This window comes from Nicotiana tabacum, chromosome 4, assembly GCF_000715075.1.
Source record: "Nicotiana tabacum cultivar K326 chromosome 4, ASM71507v2, whole genome shotgun sequence".
NCBI lineage: Eukaryota > Viridiplantae > Streptophyta > Magnoliopsida > Solanales > Solanaceae > Nicotiana > Nicotiana tabacum.
In genome coordinates, this window is record NC_134083.1 from 41,534,407 (window position 1) to 41,560,279 (window position 25,873).

At 37.5% G+C, this 25,873-nt stretch overlaps 1 protein-coding gene across 1 annotated transcript; it reads right to left on the reverse strand.

Annotated features, from left to right (window-relative positions):
* Positions 1-15,328: 15,328 nt before the first annotated feature.
* LOC107774111 (BTB/POZ and TAZ domain-containing protein 1) lies at positions 15,329-18,099 on the reverse strand. The gene is made up of 5 exons (XM_016593580.2): positions 17,871-18,099; positions 17,491-17,624; positions 16,788-17,091; positions 16,250-16,566; positions 15,329-15,815 (listed from the first exon to the last, which is right to left on the reverse strand). The coding sequence occupies exons 1-5, from the start codon at positions 17,985-17,987 to the stop codon at positions 15,650-15,652; spliced, it is 1,038 nt and encodes a 345-aa protein (XP_016449066.1). The 5' UTR covers positions 17,988-18,099; the 3' UTR covers positions 15,329-15,649.
* Between the last annotated feature and the right edge of the window lie 7,774 nt (positions 18,100-25,873).

Consider the following 25,873-nt stretch of genomic DNA (forward strand, 5'->3'; position numbering starts at 1 on the left):
TATCTGGGCGGAGCGATAATGGTGGCTATAAGAGAGATAAGGGTGGCTATAGGAGCGATAATGGTGGCTATTGATATTGTTAGGGTGGAGGGATAAGGGAGGCTATTATAGGGGTGATAAGGGTGGATATAGAAGAGATAAGGGTGGCTATTGTCAGGGATGATATGTGATGAGGTGGGATTGTTGCGTTGGAAATTTTTATGTGATGTTGTGATTTTCATTGTGTTTATTTTTATATCTTGTGCAATTGGTCTTGTTGTTGGTAAATTGGTAATAGTCCGATTTATGTTGAAATTAGGGTCTGTGGCCATTGCCAGGCGGATTATGATATAAAATATGGGCACGAGGTGTCGTGAGTAAATAATGATGATATTGGCACGTGAATTGTCCGTGCAGTTGTGATATGAAATGAGGGCACGACGTGCCGTGGAAATATGATGATTTAATTATAGGCACGAAGTGCCGTGGAAATACGAAAGTGGGTGGGCTGAGACCTGTGTTTACGAAAAATATGAAAATGGGCTGAGACCCGTAGTTGTATGATTATGAAATGAAGTGTCACATGGTGACTTTTTAATTGAAAGAATTATATTCAAAATATTTATTTGGAAGGATTTTTATTCAAAATGATTTATTTGAAAGAATTACATTCGAAAGGTATTTATTTGAAGAAATTATATTTGAGAGAGATTTATTTAAAGGAAGTATATTTGAAAGATATTTATTTGAAGGAATTATATTTGAAAGAGATTTATTCGGAAGAATTATATGTGAAAGATATTTATTTGAAATACTTGATTTAATTGGGTGTACTTATATTTATAAATTTTTGAGCGTTATTAATGGTGTTCTTGTTGCACTTATTGTTATTTGTTTCCTATTATTTTGTATATCTTATTGCACAGGCTATTAGACTAGTGAGTGTGTTGACTCTACCTCGTCTCTACTCCACCGAGGTTAGTCTTAATACTTACTGGATACCGACCGTGGTGTACTCATACTAAACTTCTGCATATTTTTGTGCAGAGCCAGGTATTGGAGCTATCGGACTCGGATAGAGTTAAAGTGTGATAGCAAAGATTTAAGGTAGAGCTGCTTGGTCGTCGCAGTCCCTTAAAGTATTTTTATTTTATTGTAATGTTAATTATTAATAAAATAATATTGAGTATTCGATCCTTGAGATCATTTTATGTATTCAGTTAGAGTTCGTGACTCATTACTACAAGTCGTGGGAGGTTGTTATATTCATATTTGTTCCGCTGTTGGTTTTGATTACCTATTCAATTCATATTCAAAAACAAATGGCTTCGAAATTTATTGGAAATCGGCTTACCTAGTCTTAGAGACTAGGTGCCATCACAACGCTTGTGGTGGGATTTTGGGTCGTGACAAGTTGGTATCAAAGCTCTAGGTTCATAAGTTCTACGAGTGACGAACGAGTTTAGTAGAGGCTTGTGGATCGGTACAGAGTCGTCTGTACTTATCTTCGAGAGGCTACAGAGCTAGTAGGAAAAATTTTCACTTCTTTCATTGCTTATCGTGCGATATTTATTCATCTTGAAGCATATATCTTATGTTCTTTTTCATCCACTCGTGCATGAAATTGCACGCTCGGTATCAACTATGGCTCAATGGTTCGTGATACTACAAAGGGGTTATAAGGGAGCCAGGGTTGCTCAACCATTACTATAGTGTCGTCCAAATCGAGGATGCGAAGTATTGAGAGATCATTCAGTTGTGCACATGGGGGTGCAACAGGTTCTGACATCTGGTTGATAAGTATGATCTTAAGAAGGTTTAATTAATTGCCTAATCATGACAATCGTGGTAGGGTCACGAGGTGGATGTAGATCTGAAGATAGTTGGTGGTATTAGAGACTATGTAGTTCGTATGGGATTTCCATTTAGTGAAAGGTACATATTAGCAGTCAAGGCACTCGAGGAAGCAATTTTGACTGTCACAAGGATGACATGCGCCCAATAAATGGCTTGATGTGTCTTATGACTGGTGACGTACGAGTAGTGAAGGTTAGTATTGTGAATCATCGGACTGTGTCCTATGGCTTCGCGCCAAGTGAGGGGAGTCCACTTTCAACGATCAGATTGCGGGGTCATGTGTTATATCAGTTTTGGCCTGAGATGTATATATGTGGTATTGAAAGGTTCTCCAAAACTTGTATATGATTAAGAGCTGAGATTTGTATGGGATGACGTTAGGACTTGCATGTATTCTCGCGTCCTTAATACTTCTACATTTCATTATAAGAAGGGTCATGGAAAAAATTTCAGAATACTCTGGGTGCTCCAGTAAGTTCTTTTAATGCACCATTGGCACGAGGTTCCTATAATGGTTATTTCAGTTATTCGGCACAGCTCAATATGAGCAGCCGAACCCGCAAAGGGGTTGTTATCAGTGTGGTGATACTAGGCACATCATGAGAGATTGTTCCATACTTGGGAGAGGCGGATTTTATTAGAATACTCAGGCTACAAGCTCTATTCCAGTTACTACCCCACATGCATAGTTAGTTAGGGGTGGAGGACATACGGGTAGAGGGTGCCCTAGAGGTGGAGGCCCAGCCCGTTGATATAATTGCTATGGTGTGGCTGAGGACACTACACCAGATGGTGTCATTACATGTATGATCCTGATTTGTTATAAAAGAATATTTTTCCTTAATTTGATTCGGTTATGAATATTGAGGCGAGTCCTCCTATTATGCTCCGCTTATGGGCGAGCTTCGTAACTTTGTGACCCACTTATATGCTTATCCCTGTTGGGAAATTTAATGATGTTAGCCCGTGTCTATCATTTTTTTATACACCATTGAGGGCTATAAGTCCAAAAGTGATTTTTATTACTCACTACAGTGAGTTTTGATGTGATTTCGGAATAATTGATTTCAATTTTATGAATTTTATGCCCTATTGGAATGAGGGGTTCATTATGTGTTGTGAAAATTATTTATGGAATTTATTTTTTAAAAAAAAAAAGAAAGAAAGGAAATGGAAAATTTCAGTTGGCACAATGTGCAAAATACTTGTGATTCAGAGTTGAGGGTGAGATCCTCGCATTTTTATATGATGTGAAATATTTAAATCGGGCTACAAGCCGTGATGGAAGTTATATAAGGACGAGGTCCTTGTGATGAAGAATTATGAGTTTAAATTCTCCATTTGTGAAATTTAAATTGTACTATAGTACTAATAAGGAGTCATGCCTGTTAGGCTTATTTGATAATTGTTTTATGTGTTTCTGTGCATATTTAGTCATAATTGTGCTGTAAATATTGAGTTTTAGCCTATAAGGTGAATGTTGAGATGGCGTTAAATGCGATTCATTAATTCAGATAAATAATTATGAGGTCTTCATACCTTGCGTGTCGTTGTTAGTGTTGTGAAAATGTGAAACGAGATTTTGATTAATATGAGGTTAATTGAGGATGCTGGAATTAATTATGAACAACTATTATGACCAGAGATGTGGTTATGGGCATACGTACAATCTGTGTAGGCACGAAATTGCTACAGCCGATTGAGACCAAAACAGTGTGTTAATATGATAATCAGGCCTTCTGAAATTGATTGGAATGTAAGAAATTGGCTTTAAAGTTATAAATGTGGATTAAAGAAATAATCTCAACTCAGATGGTGCTGTCGGACCCATGCTAAATTGCGGTGATGAGGAATCACCCGCGAGTATGTATGTAATAATACACTCAGTAATTTAAAGTCCTCAGAATAATTCTTGGCACGTTCGAGGACGAACGTATGTTTTAAGAGGGGGAGGATTTAACGACCCGACTTGTCATTTTAAAAATTTACGCCTCGTTAGGCTACTAAAGGTCTCAAGCAGCTTCGTAATATGTATTATGACCCGCGTGTGTGGTGGAGTTTGATTTTCGGAAGATTCGGAATTAAATTTAAAGAAAAATTCTTATTTTGAAGCTTAAATGGAAAGAGTTGACCGGAGAGTTGACTTTTGAGCAAACGACCTCGGAATGGAATTTTGATGATGTCAATAGCTTCGTATGGTGATTTTGGGGTTAGGCGTGTGTCTGGATTTGAATTTGGAAGTCCGTAGGACAATTCGGTGCATTTTGGCGAAAGTTGGAAAATAGAAGATTTTTATAAAGTTTGACCGAGAGTTGACTTTTTATTATCGGGGTCGGAATCCGATTCTAAAAATTGTAAAAGCTCTGTTATGTCATTTATGACTCGTGTGCAAAATTTGAAGTTATTTCGGATTGATTTGATACGTTTCGGCGCAAAATATAGAAGTTGGAAGATTTGAAAACTCATAATTCGATTCGATGCGTGAGTCGTAATTTCAGTATTGTTTGACGTGGTATGAAGCTTGACTAAGTTCATATTGTATTTTGGGACATGTTGGTATAATTGGTTAAGGTCCTGAGGGCCTCAGGTGGATTTCGGAATGTAAACGGAATGGATTTCGGACAAAGAGGGTTGCTGGAAATTTCTGTTACAGATCTGTTCGCTAGAAATTTCTGGTACGTGGAGCCCACTTTGGAAGCTTATATCTCGCAATCTATAAGGAATCCGAAAATGTTTTAAATGTTAAAGTTGTAGCCCTTTGATTCTAGTTTTCAAAAAGTTAAACCATTCATTATTTTGATATTTGTACAGAAAGTTATGATGGATTGAATGAAGGCTGGTAGAGCAGTTTTGCCAGAAATTTTTGATGCGTGGAGCCGACTTTGGAAGCTTATATCTCGCAATTCATAAGGAATCGGAAAATTATCAAAACATAAAAGTTGTAGTCTTTGGATTCTAGTTTCCATAAAGTTATACCATTCATCATTTGGACATTAGTATATAAAGTTATGATTGATTGAATGAAGGCTAGTTGAAGCAAGTTCTGGTGTGAACTTTTAGTGACGGAAAATGGACTTTTAGTGACGGATAGGCAGAAACTTAAGGACCAAAAATGGTTATTTCCTTCATTTTGTTTTGGATTTTTGGAGCACGGTTCTTGGGCGATTTTCACGGGAAAATATTGGTGTAAGTGTTCTTTATCCTATATTGATTATATTTCATGATTCCATACTCATTTGCATCATGAATCCGTGAATTTATGGAAGAAAAATCAAGATTTTTGCAAAATCTTCCAAAAACGAAAATTTAAGATTTGGAGATCGAGTTGTTATCGGAATTTGATAAAATTTATATTGGTGGACTCGTAATTGAATAGGTTATCGGATTTTGTGAGTTTCGTCGGATTCCACAAGCGATTTTTGAGTTAAATTTTGAATTTTGTTGGAAAATTAATATTTTCATATGAAATTAATTCCTATAATTAGTGTTGACTGAATTGAATTAATTTGGATAGATTTGAATTGTTCGAAGGTCAATTCAAGAAAGAAGGCAGTTTTGGAATATCGGCATAACTTCAAAAAGGTAAGTGTCTTGCCTAACCTCGAGTGGGGAAATTACCCCTTAGGCATCGAGTCTTATGTGCCATTTATAAAATGTGAAAAACCGTGTACGCGAGGTGACGAGTACGTACCCGAGCTTATATGTGAAAAATTTATTAAGTTAAAGTCTTAGGCATATTGTGTTGTAAATTGGATAATTTTTGGCATATATTTAATCATCTAATTGCCATGCCTCGAATCACATTTATTGAACTTGTTTTTATACGACAATTCAATGTAATTATTACTTTTATATTTATGTGAATTCCGTGAGTTCGATGGTTTGATATTTCTTGGAATTTAATTTCATTATGAATTTTTTCTATGCAAATAATTAATTAAGCAAGCTTAAGAAGAAGTGTTAATATAGTTATCTAAATTTGGATTGATGAAGGCGTTGCCATATGCTGATTATTTTCTATCTCTGTTGATTGATTTTGAGCTTTTATATATATTATGTGGAGCCTTGGACTATTTGTTGTGAAATTAATTGATTTGATCATATCCTTGGAATTGATTGTGGCCATTGGGCAAATTGTGATATGAATTGATTTTGTCATGTTGTCGTGATAATATTCCGTATAAAGTGTTGTGTTAATTAAGTTATTATTTTGAGGATATAAGGGTGGCATTTCACTGTTGATATTATGTGGGTATAAGGGGGCATTTCACTGATGTTATGTGTATTGGGATATTTTCTAGGCGGAGCGATAAGGGTGGTTATAGGAGAGATAAGGGTGGCTATAGGAGCGATAAGGGTGGCTATAAGAGCGATAAGGGTGGCTATTGATATTGTCAGGGCGGAGGGATAAGGGAGGCTATTATAGGAGTGATAAAGGTGGCTATAGGAGAGATAAGAGTGGCTATTGTCAGGGATGATATGTGATGATGTGGGGTTGTTGCGTTGGAAATTTTTATGTGATATTGTGATTTTTATTGTGTTTATTTTTATATCTTGTGCAATTGGTCTTGTTATTAGTAAATTGGTAATAGTCTGATTTATGTTGAAATTGGGGTCTATGGCCATTGCCAGGCAGATTATGATATGAAATGTGGGCACGAGGTGTTATGAGTAAATAATGATGATATTGGCACGTGAATTGTCCGTGCAGTTGTGATATGAAATGAGGGCACGAGGTGCCGGGGAAATATGATAATTTAATTATAAGAACGAAGTGCCGTGGAAATATAAAAGTGGGTGGGTTGAGACCTATGTTTATGAAAAATATAAAAATGGGCCGAGACCCGTAGTTGTATGATTATGAAATGAAGTGTCACAAGGTGACTTTTTAATTGAAAGAATTATATTCAAAATATTTATTTGGAAGAATTTTTATTCAAAACGATTTATTTGAAAGAATTACATTCGAAAGGTATTTATTTGAACAAATTATATTTGAGAGAGATTTATGTAAAGGAAGTATATTTGAAAGATATTTATTTGAAAGAATTATATTTGAAAAAGATTTATTCGGAAGAATTATATGTGAAAGATATTTATTTGAAATACTTGATTTAATTGGGTGTACTTATATTTATAAATTGTTGAGCGTTATTAATGGTGTTCTTGTTGCACTTATTGTTATTTGTTTCATATTATTTTGTATATCTTATTGCACATGCTATTAGACTAGTGAGTGTCTTGACTGTACCTCGTATCTACTCCACCGAGATTAGTCTTGATACTTACTGGGTACCGACCGTGGTGTACTCATACTACACTTCTGCACAGTTTTGTGCAGAGCCAGGTATTGGAGCTATCGGACTCACAAAGAGTTAAAGTGTGATCGCAAAGATTCAAGGTAGAGCTGCTTAGTCGTCGCAGTCCCTTGAAATCCTTTCATTTTATTGTACTGTTAATTATTAATCAAACAGTATTGAGTATTCGATCTTTGAGATCATTTCATGTATTCAGTTAGAGTTAGTGACTCAGTACTACCAGTCTTAGGAGGTTGTTATATTCATATTTGTTCTGCTGTTGATTTTGATTACCTATTCAATTCATATTAAAAACAAATGGCTTCGAAATATAATGGAAATCAGCTTACCTAGTCTTAGAGACTAGGTGCCATCACGATGCATGTGGTGGGATTTTGGGTCGTGACACTGTACTTATCTTCGAGAGGCTGCTGAACCCTTAGTAAAACTTCACATTCTTGTATTCTTGTCGCACGAATTTGTTGATTTTAGGAACTAAACTTCTGTTATTCTATTCTCTCACCGATGGTGAGGACACGTGCTACCGGATCAGGCGGACGAACACCAGTACCACCAGCTAGGGCTTCGAGAGGCCGAGGGTGCGGTAGAGGCCGAGGTGCAGCTCGTATAGCAGCTAGAGAAGCAACTGCAGATCCACCAGTTGCTCCAGATCAGGAGCAGGTTCCAGATGTGGTCGAGCTAGTGGAGCCAGCTCAGGCATCAGCTATGCCCATTTTGATTCCAGGCCTTCAGAAGGCTTTGGCTCAGATATTGACTGTTTGCACTAGCCATGTTCAGGCTGTTTCTGTTCAGACCACGCCAGCCACTTTTCAGGCCGTGAAAGGTATTTAGAGTCCCGCCGCCCGTACTCTAGAGCAAGTAGTGCAGGGAGGGGGTACTACCGGCCCAGCCAGTTGCAGTTGCTCAGGCCTAGGTGGGTCCCATTATGAGTGATGGGGAGCAGAAGAGACTAGAGAAATTTGGGAGGCTCCAGCCTTCATCATTCAGTGGGGCTGAGTCAAAGGATGCTCAGGACTTCTTGGATAGGTGCTAGTAGATTCTTCGCACGACGGGTATTTTGGAGACCACTGAGGTCTCATTTACTACTTTTCAGTTGACTGGGGCAGCTTTCAGATGGTGGAAGACCTATGAGAGGAGCATGCCAGTTGGTGCAGCACCACTTTCATGGCATTAGTTCTCCATTCTCTTCTTGGAGAAGTTTGTGCCACAGACCCTCAGGGAGGAGCTGTGCAGGCAATTAGAGCAGCTACGTCAGGAGGGAATGTCTGTGACCCAGTATGAGATGAGATTTTCAAAGTTGGCTCGTCACGAAGTTTGGTTGGTTCCCACTGAGAGGGAGAGGATTAGGAGGTTCATTGATGGCCTCACCTATCAGTTGCGTTTTGTTATGACTCGGGAATGTGTATCAGCTGCTAGGTTTGACGAGGTGGTTGATATTGCTCAGCGGCTAGAGTTGGTTCGTAGTTAGGAGCGTGAGGAGAGGGAGGCCAAGAGGCCTCGTGGTTCGGGTGGTTTCAGCGGTGTTCCCTCTATGAGTCAGTTCCACCATAGCAGGGGTTGTCCTTTTAGGCCCTCTCAAATGGCTCGTCCATTTCATCGTGGTGCATCAACTAGCCATGGTTCCTACAGTGCTCGACCGGGCCAGTCATCTCTCAGTGCACTCCGAGCTTAGATTTCATATCGTGCACCTTTAGTTCAGGGTTCATCTGCACCAGATTCCTCTGGTAGTTATTCTGTTTCTCAGGGCCCGCCTCAGTATTTGCTAGCATTTTCCGAGAGGGTATGTTTTGAGTGTGGAGAGTTGGGTCATGTGAAGAAGTTTTGTCCCGTTCCTTTCGGAAGGCCCAGTTTAGCAGAGGAGTCAGGCTGCGACTTTTGCACCAGTTACTTCACCACCCGCCCAACCAGCTTAGGGTGGGGCTCAAGAAGCCAGAGGTCACCCTAGAGGGGGGGGGGATCAGGTGGCAGTCAGGATTGATTCTATGCTATTCTTGCCAGATCAGATGCCGTTTCTTCAGACACAATAATCACGGATATTGTCTCAGTATGCCACAGGGATACTTCTATATTATTTGACCTTGGTTCCACTTATTCGTATGTATCATCATATTTTGCTCATTATCTGGATATGCCCCGTGAGTCTTTAGTTTCATTTGTTCATGTATCTATGCCAGTGGGCGATGCTATTGTTGTGGACCGTATATACCGATCGTGTGTAGTGACTATTAGGGAATTTAAGACTAGAGTTGATCTCTTATTGCTTAGTATGGTCGATTTCGACGTGATTTTGGGTATGTATTGATTGTCTCCATGTCATGCTATTCTGGATTGTCACGCTAAAACCATGACGTTGGCGATATCAGGGTTGCCAAGGATCGAGTGGAGAGGTTCTCTAGATTATGTTCCCAACAGGGTGATTTCATATGTGAAGGCCCAACAGATGGTTGGGAAGGGGTGTCTGTCATATTTGGCCTTTCTGAGGGATATTGGTGCCCATACCCCTACCATTGATTTTGTTCTGGTAGTGCAAGACTTTCCAGATGTGTTTCCTGCAGACCTGCCAGGTATGCCACCCGACATGGATATTGACTTTGGTATTGACTTGGTGCCGGGTACTCAGCCCATTTCTATTCTTCTGTATCGTATGGCACCAGCTGAGTTGAAGGAATTGAAAGAGCAGCTTCAGGAACTTCTTGATAAGGGATTTATTAGTCCTAGTGTGTCGCCTTGGGGTGCACCAGTTCTGTTTGTGAAGAAAAATGATGGTACTATGCAGATGTGCATCGACTATAGGCAGTTTAACAAAGTTACAATCAAGAAAAAGTATCCTTTGTCGCGCATTGATGATTTATTTGACCAGCTTCAGGGAGTGATGGTGTTCTCTAAGATTGATTTGAGGTCTGGGTATCACCAGTTGAAGATTCGGGACTCGGATATTCTAAAGATGGCATTCAGGACTCGTTATGGTCACTATGAGTTCCTTGTGATGTGTTTTGGGCTGACCAACGCCCAGTAGCATTCATGCATCTGATGAACAGTGCATTTTAGCCATATATTGATTCATTTGTTATAGTATTCATTAATAATATCCTAGTGTACTCACGTAGCAAGGAGGACGATGCCCAACATTTGCGGATTGTACTACAGAGGCTGGGGGGAGAAGTTTTATGCCAAGTTCTCTAAGTGTGAGTTTTGGCTTAGTTTGGTGGCGTTCTTAGGGTACGTGGTGTTTAGTGAGGGGATTAAGGTGGATCCAAAGAATATAGAGGCAGTCCAGAGTTAGCCTAGACCGTCTTCAGATACTGAGATTCGGAGTTTCCTCAACTTGTCCAGATATTATCAACGCTTCGTGGAGGGCTTCTCGTCTATTGCAATGCCTTTGACTAAATTGACCCAAAATGGTGCTCCATTCAGGTGGTCGGATGAGTGTGAGGAGAGCTTTCAGAAGCTCAAGACTACCTTGACCACAGCTCCAGCTCCAGTTCTAGTTTTGCCTACAGCTTCTGGCTCTTATACAGTGTATTGTGATGCTACTCGGATTGGTATTGGGTGTGTGTTGATGCAGGATGGTAGAGGGATTGCTTATGCTTCGCGCCAGTTGAAGACCCATGATAAGAACTACCATGTTCATGACTTGGAGTTGGAAACCATCCTTCATGCATTGAAGATTTAGAGGTACTATCTCTGCGGTGTGTCTTGTGAGGTATTTACGGATCATCGAAGTCTCTAGAACTTGTTCAAACAAAAAGGATCTAAATTTGAGGCAGTGAAGATGGTTGGAGCTGCTAAAGAACTATGATATTACCATTCTGGATCATCCCGGAAAGGCCAATGTGGTGGTTGTTGCCTTGAGTAGAAAGGTGGTGAATATGGGTAGCCTTGCATTTATTCCTATTGGTGAGAGATCGCTTGCAGTTGATTTTCAGGTCTTGGCCAACCAGTTCTTGAGATTAGATATTTCGTAGCCCACCCGGGTTTTAGCTTGTGTGGTTTCTCCGTCTTCTTTATATGATCGCATCAGAGAGAGCCAGTATGATGATCCCCATTTGCTTGTCCTTAAGGACACGGTGCTAATGATGTTACTATTGGGGATGATGGAGTGTTGAGAATGCATGGTCGGATTGGTATGCCTAATATAGATGGGCTACGTGAGTTGATTCTTGAAGAGGCTCACAGTTCGCGGTATTCCATTCATCCGGGTGCCACAAAGATGTACCAAGACTTGAGGCAGCACTACTGGTGGAGAAGGATGAAGAAGGATATAGTGGGGTTTGTAGCTTGGTGCCTAAATTATCAGCAGGTGAAGTATGAGCATCATAGACCGGAAGGATTTCTTTAGAGGCTTGAGATTCCGGAGTGGAAATGGGATCGTATCACTATGGATTTTGTAGTTGAACTCCCACAGACTTTGAGGAAGTTTGATGCTATTTGGGTGATTGTGGATCGGTTGACCAAGTTCATGCATTTTATTCCAGTTGGGACTACTTATTCTTTGGAGCGGTTGGCTGGGATCTATATCCGCGAGATTGTTCGCCTTCACGGTGTGCCGATGTCCATTATTTCAGATCGGGACACACAGTTTATATCACAGTTTTGGAGAGTAGTGCAGCGAGAGTTCGACACATAGGTTGAGTTGAGTACATCATTTCACCCTCAGAAGGACGGACAGTCTGAGCACACTATTTAGATATTGAAGGATATACTACGCGCTTGTTTCATAGATTTTAGGGGTTCTTGGGATCAGTTTCTGCCGCTCGTAGAGTTTGCCTACAATAACTACTAATCGAGCATTCAGATGGCTCCGTATGAGGCCTTGTAAGGGAGACGATGTCAGTCTCCGGTGGGATGGTTTGAGCCGGGTGAGGCTAGACTGTTGGGTACTGACTTTGTTCATGATGCTTTGGATAAGGTTAAGTTGATTCATGATCGGCTTCGCACGACGCAGTCTAGATAGAAGAGTTATGCCGATCGGAAGGTTCGCGATGTTGCTTACAGTGTGGGGGAGAAGGTACTACTCAAGGTTTCATCCATGAAAGGTGTTATAAGGTTCAGGAAGAAGGGCAAGTTGAGCCCTCGCTATATTGGTCCGTTTGAGGTACTTTAGAGGATTGGAGATGTGGCTTACAAGCTTGCCTTGCCGCCTAGTCTGTCGAGTGTTCATCTAATGTTACATGTTTCTATGCTCCGGAAGTATGTCGGCGATCCGTCTCATGTCTTAGATTTTAGCACGGTTCAGTTGGATGGTGATTTGAGTTGTGATGTGGAGCCGGTGGCCATTTTGTATCGGTAGGTTCTAAAGTTGAGGTCAAAGAACATAGCTTCATTGAAGGTGCAGTGGAGAGGTCATCCAGATGAGGAGGTTACTTGGGAGATCGAGCGGGAGATGCGGAGCATATATCCACGCCCATTTAAGACTCCGGGTATGTTTCTAGACTCGTTCGAGGACGAATGTTTGTTTAAGATGGGAGGGATGTAACGACCCGGCCGGTGGTTTTGAGTGTTGTAGCCCCGTTCCCTAATTTACTGATTATTTTATGCTCATTTTCCGTTATGTGACTTGCCGGGGTAGTTGGTTCGGTTCCGGGGATGTTTCGGAATGAGTTGAGACACTTAGTCTCAAGGTTGGAAGCTTAATTTGAAAGGGTTGCCGGATGTTGACTTATGTGTAAATGGCTCCGAAATGGAGTTTTGATAGTTTCGATAGCTTCGTTGGGTTATTGCGGACTTATGAGTGTGTACAGATAGTGATTTTGAGGTCCGTAGTTGATTTAGTCTTGAAATGGCAAAAGTTGGAAAATTAGAAGTTGTGGAAATTGAAAAGTTTGACCGAGAGTTGATTTTGTGGTTACCAAACTCGGATTTTGGTTCCGGGAGTTGGAATAGGTCAGTTGTGTCATTTATGACTTGGGTGCAAAATTTGCGATCAATCGGACGTGATTTGATAGGTTTGGACATCGATTGTGGAATTTAAAATTTCTTAGTTTTCATTAGGCTTGAATTGAGGTGCGATTCATGTTTTTGATGTTGTTTGATGTGATTTGAGGCCTCGACTAAGTTCGTATCGTGTTTTAGGACTTGTTGGTATGTTTGGTTGAGGTCCTGGGGGCCTCGAGTTGGTTTCGGATGGTAACAGATCAAAAACGGGACTTGAAGCATTGATGAAGTTGTGGACCTTCTGGTGTGATTGCACTTGCGAGGGGATTGGTCGCAGGTGAGGCTAGAGTGGCGCATAAGCGAGTTTGACTAGGCTACTGATGGGTCGCAGGTGCGAGGGAAATGCCGCTTCTGCGAGCCCGCAGGTGTGATTAAGGCTCCGTAGATGTGGAGAATAGAAGGATGTACTGTCTTCGCAGAAGCGGATCAAGGGTCATAGAAGCGCTTCCGCAGGTGCGGAACTTTGAGCGCAGGTGCAAACCCTCTAGAATTAAGTGACTTCAGCAGAAGCGGGAATTTAATCGCAAAAGCAATTCCGCAGGTGCAAAAGCACTGGGCAGAATGTTAAATTCGAGGGTTTCATGATTTTTATCATTTTGGACTTTGCAAACTCGGACTAAGACGATTTTTGAGAGGGATTTCGAAGGGTTTCTTGAGATTTGAGGCATTCAGAGGCCGTTTCGCGAGGCAAAGGCTTGTTGGAGTAGAGACTTGCACGGTTTGAGATAAGTAACACTTCTAAACTTTGTTCTGAGGGTATGAAATCCCGAATTACGTATTATGTGATTGGTGTTGAGGTGACACACATGCTAGGTAACGGGCGTGTGGGCATGCACCGTAGAAATTGTGATTTAGTCGATTCCATGGAACTGTGTAGCTAACTTATCTGAAAATTATTACCATACTCTATGTGTTAGATCACTTGAGCTGTGATTTATGCTAGAAATCATGTTTAGGCTATGTGCTGGTACTATTGGGACCCACAATGGTCGTTCTTCGCTGTTGAGTTATTTGCTTAATTGCAGTTATGTACTCAGTCGCATTAATCATTACATATCATATCTCAGTCTCTATTGCCGTATATCGTCACATCTTATATCATTGATTTGGGTTGCTTAGCATGAGTGTTGTGAGCTCGAGAGATTGGAGAGATTGTTGACTGAGTGAGGCCGAGAGCCTGTTTGTGAGTGACATTTATAGGATCATGCTGCACACCGCAGCATGCTTTATTGATTCATGCCAGGATTTGGCTTATTATAACGCTTGGGCTGGATCTGCCCCTCCGGAGTCTGCACACCTACAGTGAGCGTAACTGCTATTGATTCATTTGAATTTGGGCTAGATTTGCCCTAGATTTATTTGCATTTTGGCTGGATCTGCCCTTGATGGATCTTCCCTGTACAGTGCTGAGTGATTGAGTGTGATGAGCGAGAATTGAGACAGATAGGCTGAGTACTCCGAGAGTGTGAGTACGCGAGGCTTTGGTTGTGTTACATCACATACGATATGCATATATGCATGTAGATATAGGGATGTCATATTCCTCGTATCATCCAGACTTGACATATTTTATATGTTCTAAGTTTAATTGTTAAACCTTGAAGCATGTCTAAATTCTTGTACCATTACCTGCAGATTATGAATTTTCGCAAAATTCCGTACTGTTAATTATGTATATGGGATGTAATGTTCGAGCTCGTCACTACATTCAGTCCAAACTACTTTCAGTCCAAAGGTTAAATTTGTTACTTATTGAGTTGGTTGTACTCACGCTACACCATGCACTTCGTGTGCAGATCCAAGTATTTTCGGACACGGCGGTTGCTGATTCTCAGTGTTTTCAGCCGTCCGGAGATTATCGAGGTAGCTTCCTTGGTGTCCGCAGACCTTGACTCTCCTCCCTTATACCTCTATTTTACTTATTCAGTTCTACTTTCTTAGACAATGAATCAATCTATGTATTTGTTTAGATACTCATGTACTCAGTGACACCCAGGTTCTGGGATATTCTGTATGGAGCTGACATTTCATTCATTTTTATGTGACTTTTACTTACTTAAGCTCATTTCCGTATAATTTAAATTTCAAGATGTTGGTATGTGTGAGTTGTCGGCTTGTCTAGTATCACGATAGGCGTCATTACGACACTTGAAATTTTGGGTCGTGATAGAGGAGGTTTTTTTTTTTTTTTTTTTTTTGGGGGGGGGAGGGGTTTGAAGGGGTTGTCGAAATCTTATGTGTAAAAGAAACCAAACTCTAACTGATTGAAGCCAAATACAATAAATTACCTCACCAGTTTACTTGATCATCAAGCAAAATGGAGGAAGACACAATTGACGGCCATCCACTACATGTACCAAATTCATTCCTATACAACTCTACTGTTGTACCCCTGCATTTACAGAGGATTTCTCCAACTCAGAACTGACACATGAAGTAAAACCACTAGAGCAAAACATATATAATAACAAAAGAAGCTGTGCTACACCATTGAGCTTTCACTAATATTCTACCAGCAATTTATAGTACTATTAAACCTCCAAACTACTGACACTGAGTTGTCAAAAGCTTCTCACTTGATGATGGTCTAAGTTCATCTTTGGTTCCTCTTCTCTCTTTCTTTTGGGCAGAGATAATGAGGATATGGTTCTGGCTGACACCACCTTTCTAACAAGTGATTCCCATAGCGCATCATCTCCCTTTTGTTGCACCTTCACTTTGAGTTGTCTGTAATGTAGAATTGGACATATTTAGAGACTCAAGAATACCAAGGACAAACAAGAAAAATAATTGGCCCTACTGATAAAGAGCTAGGGCAAACTACTTTATTTTAATCTGATATTTATGTAAGAGTTTCGACCTTATCCAGTCCAACATATTGTAAGGCTATTAGAACATTTAATTATAGATGGTTTTTACAGGAAAACAGAAAGAGACGTTTCAGCTAGCAAACAATCTAAAAGAGAAAGAAAGGGTCACAACAACGCGATCATGAAAGATGAAATGGACAAGCCCAGGACACAGCACTTTCATTGCTTTTTCTATTAAGACAAATCAATTAAATGAACTCTTTGTCCTGATAATTCACATGGAAATGTTGCGAGGCCAATGTTCATAGTATAAAATGGAGTAATTGTAAAGAACAACAAACTAGTTGTTACCTGCACAGTGGAACTCGGCATTCATCAGGTTTGTCACAAATAGAAGAGTGCAATCTAAGGAGTTGCCACATCCTTTTGCATCGCAAACAACCTCCATTCACCCTTCTCTTACACGTAGCGAAGTGTCGAATAAGGAGCTGGACGCCTTGACATGTTTTGAATTTGCTACATGGAAGCTTCTTTGTGCAGGGCTCCTCATGACATGGCCCCACGCTGGTGCATCCTTCAGTGCATATGTGCTCTATACAATCCATCGCTTCGCTTAGCTGTAAATACAAGTTCTGCTCCCGTCTGTGTCTTCTTGTCCTCTTCTTCCTCTATAATAGCAAAATTCCAAATTTGATTGAGTAAACATTAGCTGAATGGTAAAGGAGATGCAAACAAATGTGCCAAGATTGTTTTAATCCTATTGTTTCACTATCAAGTGACAAACTTTAACATTGTACAACATCTTCACGATAAATTTTTTAATTTAATCTGATATTGGTCAATCTAAAAGAACCAAAGAGGAATTATGCTAAAGTAATTTTAAACATACCGAGTCAGCCTCATCCATGAACTGCAGAATTTCAAGTTCAAGCAAAGAGTCATGATCTTGGAGGAACTTCCAACCCTCAGTCCTCTCAACTTTCTTGAAATTGGTTGATATAAATTTCAAGCACTTGAGATAAAGATCAGGTGCATCACAGAGCCTGGCCAGTTGAAGAACATCTACCGCATTTTTAATGGTCAATTGCTCAGCTAACCCCTTTGTGCATCTCTGCTTTAGTTGTGGTACCAAGTACACATGAGAGAGTGCTAGAAGATGAATTCCATGTTTCTCCATCTGTTCCTCACTGCACCTGATCACAAGGATAACTTAGTCAATTTCTGACACCAAGATATTTATTTAATAAGATATTCTTTCCTCCAATAATAGAGGAAAACATAGAACCGCTGGTGCTTGAGTCTTTTATAGAATACTATTAAAGAAAAGAAACATGTGATTAATTAATCTATGAGGCAATGATTGTACCATGTGTAAGACGATAAATAAATGGGAGACAGGGATTTGGTTTAGGGGCCAGTTACCCATCTTTTAATTAAAGGGAAAAATCTACTGTTAATGGTCAATTTAGCTCCAGTAAATTCAGGTCTAACTTAATTCAAACCAATCAGGTTTCAAAGGTTTAGCGAGAAAACTACTCATGAGAATAACGTGAATGTACGAAGATGGACTTGGCGTGAGTCAGTAAACTCACTTGAAAGAAGAGAGAAACTGGACAAACACGGTAACGGCGTCGCAGGGAACACCCAGAATCCGAATAGTTTTCTCCGAGCTCCGTCGCTTTTGCGGCCGAACCAGTATGCTCTCCAGAACTGACGAAGCCGCAGCCTACAATTACATTTTGCCAAAAAGATCAGTACTTTTTGCAAATTGACACAGATTATCCACTAATTGATTCAATATTCAGTTCTATTCACATTTTGGAACTGAAAATTGAAATTTCTCCTTTAAAAAGTTGACAATTCTCCCGTTTGAAAATACAATTCAAGTTCTTTAAATCGCGAATATGAAGATTCGACCGGGCAATCAAATCTTATTGAATTTGTGAAACTCGAATACTTAGAAATTCCGTACCAGAACAGTAGAATGTGCCGGAATGCGGCGGCGACCGGAGGTGATGATTTGAATGTCGGCTTCAGGCATTTCGCCGGAAAATCCCTCAAAATCGGTAGCAAAGTTAGTAGGCGACATATCGACAAATATTTTGAAGACTAATAATATCGTTTCAATGAATTTCCTCTTCAGGGTATAATTCAGATTTTAGAGTGTTTCTTTTCTTTAGTTTTCGGTGGAGAATCATGGTTCGCATGTCCCCCTATATATAGGCAACGTGACACACCAACAGAAAAGCAAAAGGGCAGACAGCGTGGACGATTTCCCTTTCGAACATACGTCACGCGCTATTAATTGTGCGTGAACAACAACCTCTCAGACTAAACCAAAGATAGTGATTCGTGAAAGATAACATGCTTAAGAGAGCGTGGAGAAACGATTTGCTTGAGTTTTTAAATGAATTTCCATTTTTATCCTTGAACTTTTCGTGGTTTTATTTTCTGGGTCCCCTTTATTTGTGGAGGTTTACAAATATATGGATAAACCACCTCGTCAATGACAGGCAAGGTCAAGAATTGGCAATAAACGACCTTTAGAAACTTTCAAAGGCCAAAAATTAATGGAATGGCCAAGTTTCTATTGACTCTGAGACTGACGTGTCATCCTAATCCTCTATTAACCTTTCAATATAGACACTTTTATCCAATAGGAAATTAAAAAGTAATTGCCTTGTTGGCAAACCTTGCCACGTAGCAATGACCAATAGAGTTTTGTTAGCCTTATTTAATGTGCACTTGCTTTCCCAAAATCATGAATATTTTAAGTCCTATTAACCTGACATTTTTTTTGTCAATATGCAACGAATTACATTTGATTACACAAATGACAAACCTTTCAAAATCTAGAGAGGTAGGTGTTGATAACTATAAGAAACTCCAATAGTTGAATTAATTAATTAATTAATTACATTGCACTAATTGATTGAGATAATTCTTGATTTTAATTTCTTGCAAAAGTGTTGGACAAAAGTCAATATAGTGTTTTAGTACAAATAGAAGCCAATAAAGTGGAGCTGACTAGGATGTGTTACCAGTGAAAAGATTAAGCTGCTATTGTTATATTAAAAGAGTTGCAGTATTCAATAGGTTGCAACTTGATGTCTAATTTTCATGTTGTTTTAGTTTGGATGTTGGCCAAGGGATATAATGAGAGGTCGTGTTAAAGATCAAATAACGTTATAAGGGCAACATATAAATGGAATTGAAGCACCTCCTGTTAAATGAGAACGGAAAAGATAAAACAGAGAGAAATATTGGAATGGAATAACATTACAACAAGAAGATGCCAAAACTTAAGGATTAAAAGAGTGGAGCCTATAAAAAACTTATGGTAGTTTTTTTTTTATAAATAAATAAAAAAAATGTTTTGTAGTTTAAAATGATTAAATATATTCGTAAGAGACCTGTGAAAACTATTAAAAGAATACAACGAACGTGGAACCTGTTATTTGGAAAATTCTCACAATACGAAGAGGACTGCTATATATTAATCCCCAGCTATATATTATGATTCACGTGCTCCAAATTAAAATTGATTAGATAAAAGTCCTTCTCTAGTCTTCATTGTATGTCAGCCCAATAAATTCTAGATTTTCGCATGTGCAATGTTTTTTTGATAATTCTACCATTAATTTCTTCTGTTATATCTTCACCTTGATTGGGACGAAGTAAATCTCATCCGGAAATATTTTAGAGACAGAAACTCGTGAGTCATAATATGAAGTGTTTAAGGAGTAAATTTCATGGGTTTTAATTTTGTGTTCATATTCAAAAGTTATTTTTTTTTTGTTACGTAAAAATTATTTAACTTTATGTTCATTATCCAAAAGTTATTTTTCTTTTTTTTGTTACACAAAACTTATTTTACTTTGCTCTATTTATCACAAGAGTCACACTGGCCAGATTTTATAATACTTTTACTTGAAATGTCTATTATATCCTTGACATTAATCCTCTCATTTATGTAATACCTTCTATATTATATACTATATAATATATTTTTACCTAAGTATTTTACTTATAACTAAAATAACTTTAAATTATTTTATTTATTATTTTTATAATATATCCATACATTTAATTTTTTCATGGCACTCAATTTATTTAATCATATTCAAACATGAACATATTTTAAATATAAAAATGATAAAAAATAGTTATTTTTAATATTTATTTAAAATAATAAAAACATATTTGATTAACAAATGATAGTTTTTAAAGATATTTGTGTTTAATATTAAGTTTTTTAAAGTTTTATCTGTTAATATTATTTATTTGAAAGTATTAATCTGATGTGCCATTTTGCTAAATGTGAGTATTTTATTTATTAAATTAATGGGTATGGTTTGGCTGATAAATCAATGAGCTTTGATTTTTTTAATTTTTATTAAGCATGATTAAGAACGTAGACTTGGGATTTGTTCACGGTAATGTTATTGACAAATTTAATAATGCTACTTATATATCTTAAAATTTAATATTAAGAAAAAATTAAATGTACGAGTATATTAAATAAATAGGAAAATTTATAATGTCAAGGGCATAATAAACTTTTCAGGTAAAAAGTTTGTAAAATCTGGTCAAAGTGATTATTGTGATAACTAGAGCATAATAAAATAATTTTTGTGTAACAAAAGAAAGAAAAATGACTTTTGGGTAATGAATACAAATTTGAATGACTTTTACGTAACAAAAGAAATAAAAATAACTTTTAGATAATGAATACAAAGTTGAATGACCACCCATGAAATTTACTCGTGTTTAAGCAAACGAGGAAGAGCCGGGAAAGTAATCTGATCACTATAAAGATGAGTATAATTACACGACGAATATTATGAAGTCAGTTTAATTACATTAGAGAGGCTGAAATCCACACGTTTTAAATTGGGAGACCCTTGAGGCCTTGACCCTTGTAATTTTAAAATTTGATATTGCAGTTGAAAAAGATACGATATTGTAGTAAGATATGACCTTAATTAGAGTCGGAGTTGCGCCTCATGTCAATTAGATATATTTGGTCAGACGCTGTAGGCTGAATAGGATTCACTATATATTGTTTTATATTCATTGTATATGTTTCCTGTTGCACCATTTGTGCGGAGAAAGTGTTCTTATCCTATCTCCACGTTTCTTTTTTTCTATTTTTATTAATCTAATTATATAATAGCCACAAGTATTTGATGCTATTTGTGGCCAACTTTGATGCTCAAATTATTTAACTTTTTTAAAAATAATTTTATACCTTACTTTGGTTCCTTTCCTCCAGGGATGGACTTATCTTATCATTTTTTCAAATTAAAGATTCACAACCTCGCACGTTAAATGGGTCAATGGATGCGTTGATTTTCCTATTTTGTTTTTTGTTTGAAAAAGTGGAAATTAAATTGGAGAAGATGATCTTTGATTCCTCCAAGAGAAGCCCTCTAACTCCCATATATACGGTCAAATCTTTATATTACAACATCGTTTGTTTCGATATTTTTATCCTTTTATAATGAATGAATGTTATATGTCCATAATAACATTTGACTTTTAAACATTTTCTGGCTGTTATAGATAGATTATGAAAAATATTTTTTGTCCTTTTTTTATGTTACATATAAAAGATAAAAAATTATTTAAATTTAAAATCTCAAAAGATATACATATTTCACTAATTAAATATTAAAGAAAGCTAATATATTATAAGTAAATTTATGACTAAATATACAATGATTTAAACTCTAATGCACACATTCTAAAGCAACTAAAAAATTAAATTCTTCCAAGATTAAGAACTCTAGAAAAGATTTGTATAAATCTTGAAATCTTAAGCATTATACACAATGGAACTTTGTCCAATGAAAAGATTGTATGGGAAGATCTTCAAATATCAGACACAGTGCATGATAGAACCTTTTGTGCAAAGAAATAAAAATATACAAGCATATCCTTTAATCTAATTAAATAAAATATTTAATTATGAAAATATGTATTAACATAATATTATTTATTATAAGTGGTGCAATAAAATTTTAAAAAATTTGATCAAATCAAAATCTTTAAGCTTATTATTAATAATCTTATAAATTGTACATGGTTGTTATCGTAGGCGTGCGTTGGAAATTTTGTAAGCGGTGTCATAATTTATAAAAGAACGGGAATGATAAGTTTAATTATCATACTTGTAGACAAATAGTTTTAGTCTATTAATTTTGTTGAGTATTAAGTTAGAAAAGGTCATGAGTTCAATTCTACTTCATTACAACTTTTAACCAGAGGCTCTCTCAAATATTTGCAAACAGAAAAATGTGCTTATTGAGGTTTGAACCTTTAACCTTTTAGAGCAAAATAAAGCACATAACCAACGCACCAAGATACAATTTAGATCAAGTGGTGTTATTTTATCCTACTTATTTATTTTCTCAAAATATTAATACATATTTAGTAAAATTTTCCGACGAAGCAGTTTCGGGTGACACCGCTTCGCTAGACATGCATCCGCCCCTGGTTGTTATAGATGGGTAATTTTACAAAAAACATACTGTTATAAAGACAGTTGTTGTTATAGGTAAAATACTATTAAAAAGAGGTAAAATATAAAATAGTTTCGAAAAAAAATATGATATTTATTATGAATGATTGTTATATGGTCATACTATAACATAGAGATATGATTGTATTACTAATATATTATGAGATTTTTTAAAAAGATATTTTCTCAGTAAGGCAAGATAAGTCACGATTAATGACCCCACGAAAAGAGGGTAGGCACTTTCCTTTAATTTCTCAATGCAAATCTTTTGCATTTGCATGATTGTTTGATTTGAAAGAAATCAATGGAGTGATGTCGATTGAATTGAATATGCGTTAGAAATGTCGAATCCCTTTCTTTCTTTCTTTCTGACAGAAAAAAAGTGATTCCATATATTACTTGAGATGTTGGGTCACTGATAAAAGAAATATTTAAAGTAAGTTGCGATATGGAGTTGGGCATCCCATGCAAGTGTTCATATTCATCAACCGCTAGCACGCTAAATTAGAAAAGGCTGCATATACAGTGGGGAAGAAAAGAAACCCAAGGACCGAATAATCAAAGGTAGAAATAGGAATCTAGAACAAGTCAAAACTTCCTTTTGTAATTTCTGCGTTACTCAACTTCAGGAATTTTGCACTAAAAATATTAACAACAATGTATCAAAAATATTCTGAATTCAAGGAAAGAATCAAAATCTGAATGAAGATCATAATAATCAACGAGGAAAGGAAAAGTCAACGTCATAGCACTACGGAGTTCTTAATTTCGCACATTAATTATTATTTGAAAGAAAATTAGACATAATTAAAAGAAGAAAGACTAAAAGATGTGTGAATATTTCAGGTTTATACGTAACAACTAATTACAAGTAAATTAAAGTACTATAAGCGAGTGAAGATGGTTTTAGGCATGGCTTATTAACAACAAAAAGAAGACTTTTTAACACAAAGTGGGGGATGGTCATGACCTAGCTACTCATTCTCAAAGTGTCTAATCATCACGAGTTGTGCGGGTGTTTGCTAAAACCAGGCAAAGCATGCAAGTGGAACTATCAATATCAAATAAACAAAAAGCCTTCTTTTTCCCCCACGGAACCTCAAGTTGTAATGATGTCAAAGCCATATTTATTTCACATTTCCAGAGTCTTTGGGAGCACCAATGGGCACTTAGACAAACAAAATGCACATCAAAAGTGCAGAGTCATTGGAAGAAGATTCCTTGTTTAAAAGAAGGTTCTTCTTTTGCCGGATTGTCTCTTCACTGAAATGACACCCACTTCTTCCATTTTCTGGATGAAGCTTCACTGATCTCTTCTCTGTAGGGCCGTTAGTTGGCTCTAGCGATAAAAGGACTGCTAGAAATTACCCCTTGATTTATCTTTTTTTTCCAGCATATCAAACCAGCAACAAAATTGGGAAGACACTAGATAAGCATATTATTAAATGATAGTAAACGACATGGAGTACTTTTTTAAAATTGTGACGGAGCCAAAATATTTCAATATGAGAGTTCAAAATATAAAGAAGCAAAAATACCAAGAAGCCAAGTGAATTCAACATTTATTATGTATACATAAAAAATAATTTTAACTTAGCATATGTAGTACGTATAATTTTCTGGCGAAAGGAGTACGGATGACCCCTTCCACCCCTAGCTACACTCATGCTTGTGACGCTATGATTCGAAATGTAATCCCATGATTACTACATTGGGATAGATACTGTTTATCAGTAAACCGGTATAGTTGAATTTATAACGTGATTTATAGACAAGTGAATCGATTTAATTCCAAAATGATAAAGAAATTAAATAAAATACAAGATTTAGTGTTGAAATGGAGATAAAATAGCAGATAGCTTGTTCCGGGAGCAAGGCTTCCGAAGGCAGTAATAAGAATATTGTTAGACAGAAAATAAAGTAATATTAAGCTTGGAATAATGTGTAGCATAAGTTTGTCAGAAATTTCATGTGTTACAATGGTTGTTGAAGTCACTATTTACAGCTAAACCTAGGGAACAAGGTCCTAGGATCAAGCCCCTCTTAAATGACAATAATGAGGGCGATAATATGCGACGACAGACTATGAATGCCAAAATTCTCTGTAACGGACGTGTATTTAATGCTGAGAAATATTCTTCATTCAATGTCATCTGGTGGAAAATATTGGTTTGTCCTCGTTGATAATATCCCCTTCGGGGTGTCACGACCCAAACAAATAGGTTGCGACGGGCACCCGATCCCTTACCTAACCGAGCACCAACGTAACTTATCTTTTTTATCATACCATCATGGGTAAATGGGTCAGAAGGGCCGTCATGATATAACCAGAATAAAACATTAGGGAATACTCGACATAGGACGACCCAATATGGAATACAAACTTATACATGTGACATACATGCCTATAAGACCGACATGATCATTTGTACACTCAAAACATAGGCTGACAAGGCCATACAAGTATCCATATACGTGAGATATGTCTACAAGCCTTTAAGAGTGCATAAGCATCATAAAGGTAGGGACAAGGCCTCGCCATACCAATCAATACATGTCCAAATCATACTAACTAAATAGGCAACTCCGAAGCAAGTGGAGTGCACCAACACCTTTCGCTGAGTTGATAGCCTACTAGGAGGACTCTCAACCTGTCTATCGATTTCTGAGGGCATGAAACACAACGTCCCCAGGCAAAAGGGATGCCAGTACAACTAAAGTACCGAGTATGTAAGGCATAAAAGTAGTATATAAAAGACATGAAAGAAACATGGAGTAAAGAACTCAACCTGTAAGTTTGAATAGCTCTGTGAATCATGAAATATTTATAATGTCATGCATATGCATATAAATGTCACATCATGCATAGGTATATGTGTACATAATATCATCAAGCTTCTTAGGGTATCCCATCATATCATCTCAGCCTCTGTGGGCGAAATCATCAACGTAGAGTAGTTGATCAGGTGGTGGTGCGTATATAACGCCATAACCTTTTCCCATACTCTATATACATATAATCTATGCGTATATAATGCCATATAGTCATGGGTGAATATACATGTATAAATAAATGCAATGCATAAGGAAGTAAGTCAATAAGATTTCTCAGAATGTCATAAAACCCATGAGCAGACGATATGATAGTAGGACATATGGGGAATCAAGAACATAGGCAACCCTAGTACTTCTAGGAATAGAATCATTTGTGAAAGTTGCGTGCTTGCTCGTTTAGTTGCATCATATGGATCATGCCAAAAGGAAAGAAGGGATAGACTTAACATACCTTAGCTCCATTTAGTCCTTAATACCATCCAAGCAATTCTTCAAACAACTCAACTTAATCTATCATAGCATAAGGAGATTCAAAATTAGTGTTTAGTAAAGGCTAAGTCCGCAACTTAAATTAGTAGCTCACTTATATAAATTTGGGCAGCATCTCCCCTGTAACA

Bases quoted from the DNA above. Each gene is read 5' to 3' on its own strand.
- LOC107774111 (XM_016593580.2), bottom strand. From the start codon at position 17,987: ATGTCGCCTACTAACTTTGCTACCGATTTTGAGGGATTTTCCGGCGAA. The intron at 17,625-17,870 runs GTACGGAATTTC...ATGTAATTGTAG, and splicing joins CGGCACATTCTACTGTTCTG to GCTGCGGCTTCGTCAGTTCT. The intron at 16,567-16,787 runs GTATGTTTAAAA...TTGCTATTATAG, and splicing joins TCATGGATGAGGCTGACTCG to AGGAAGAAGAGGACAAGAAG.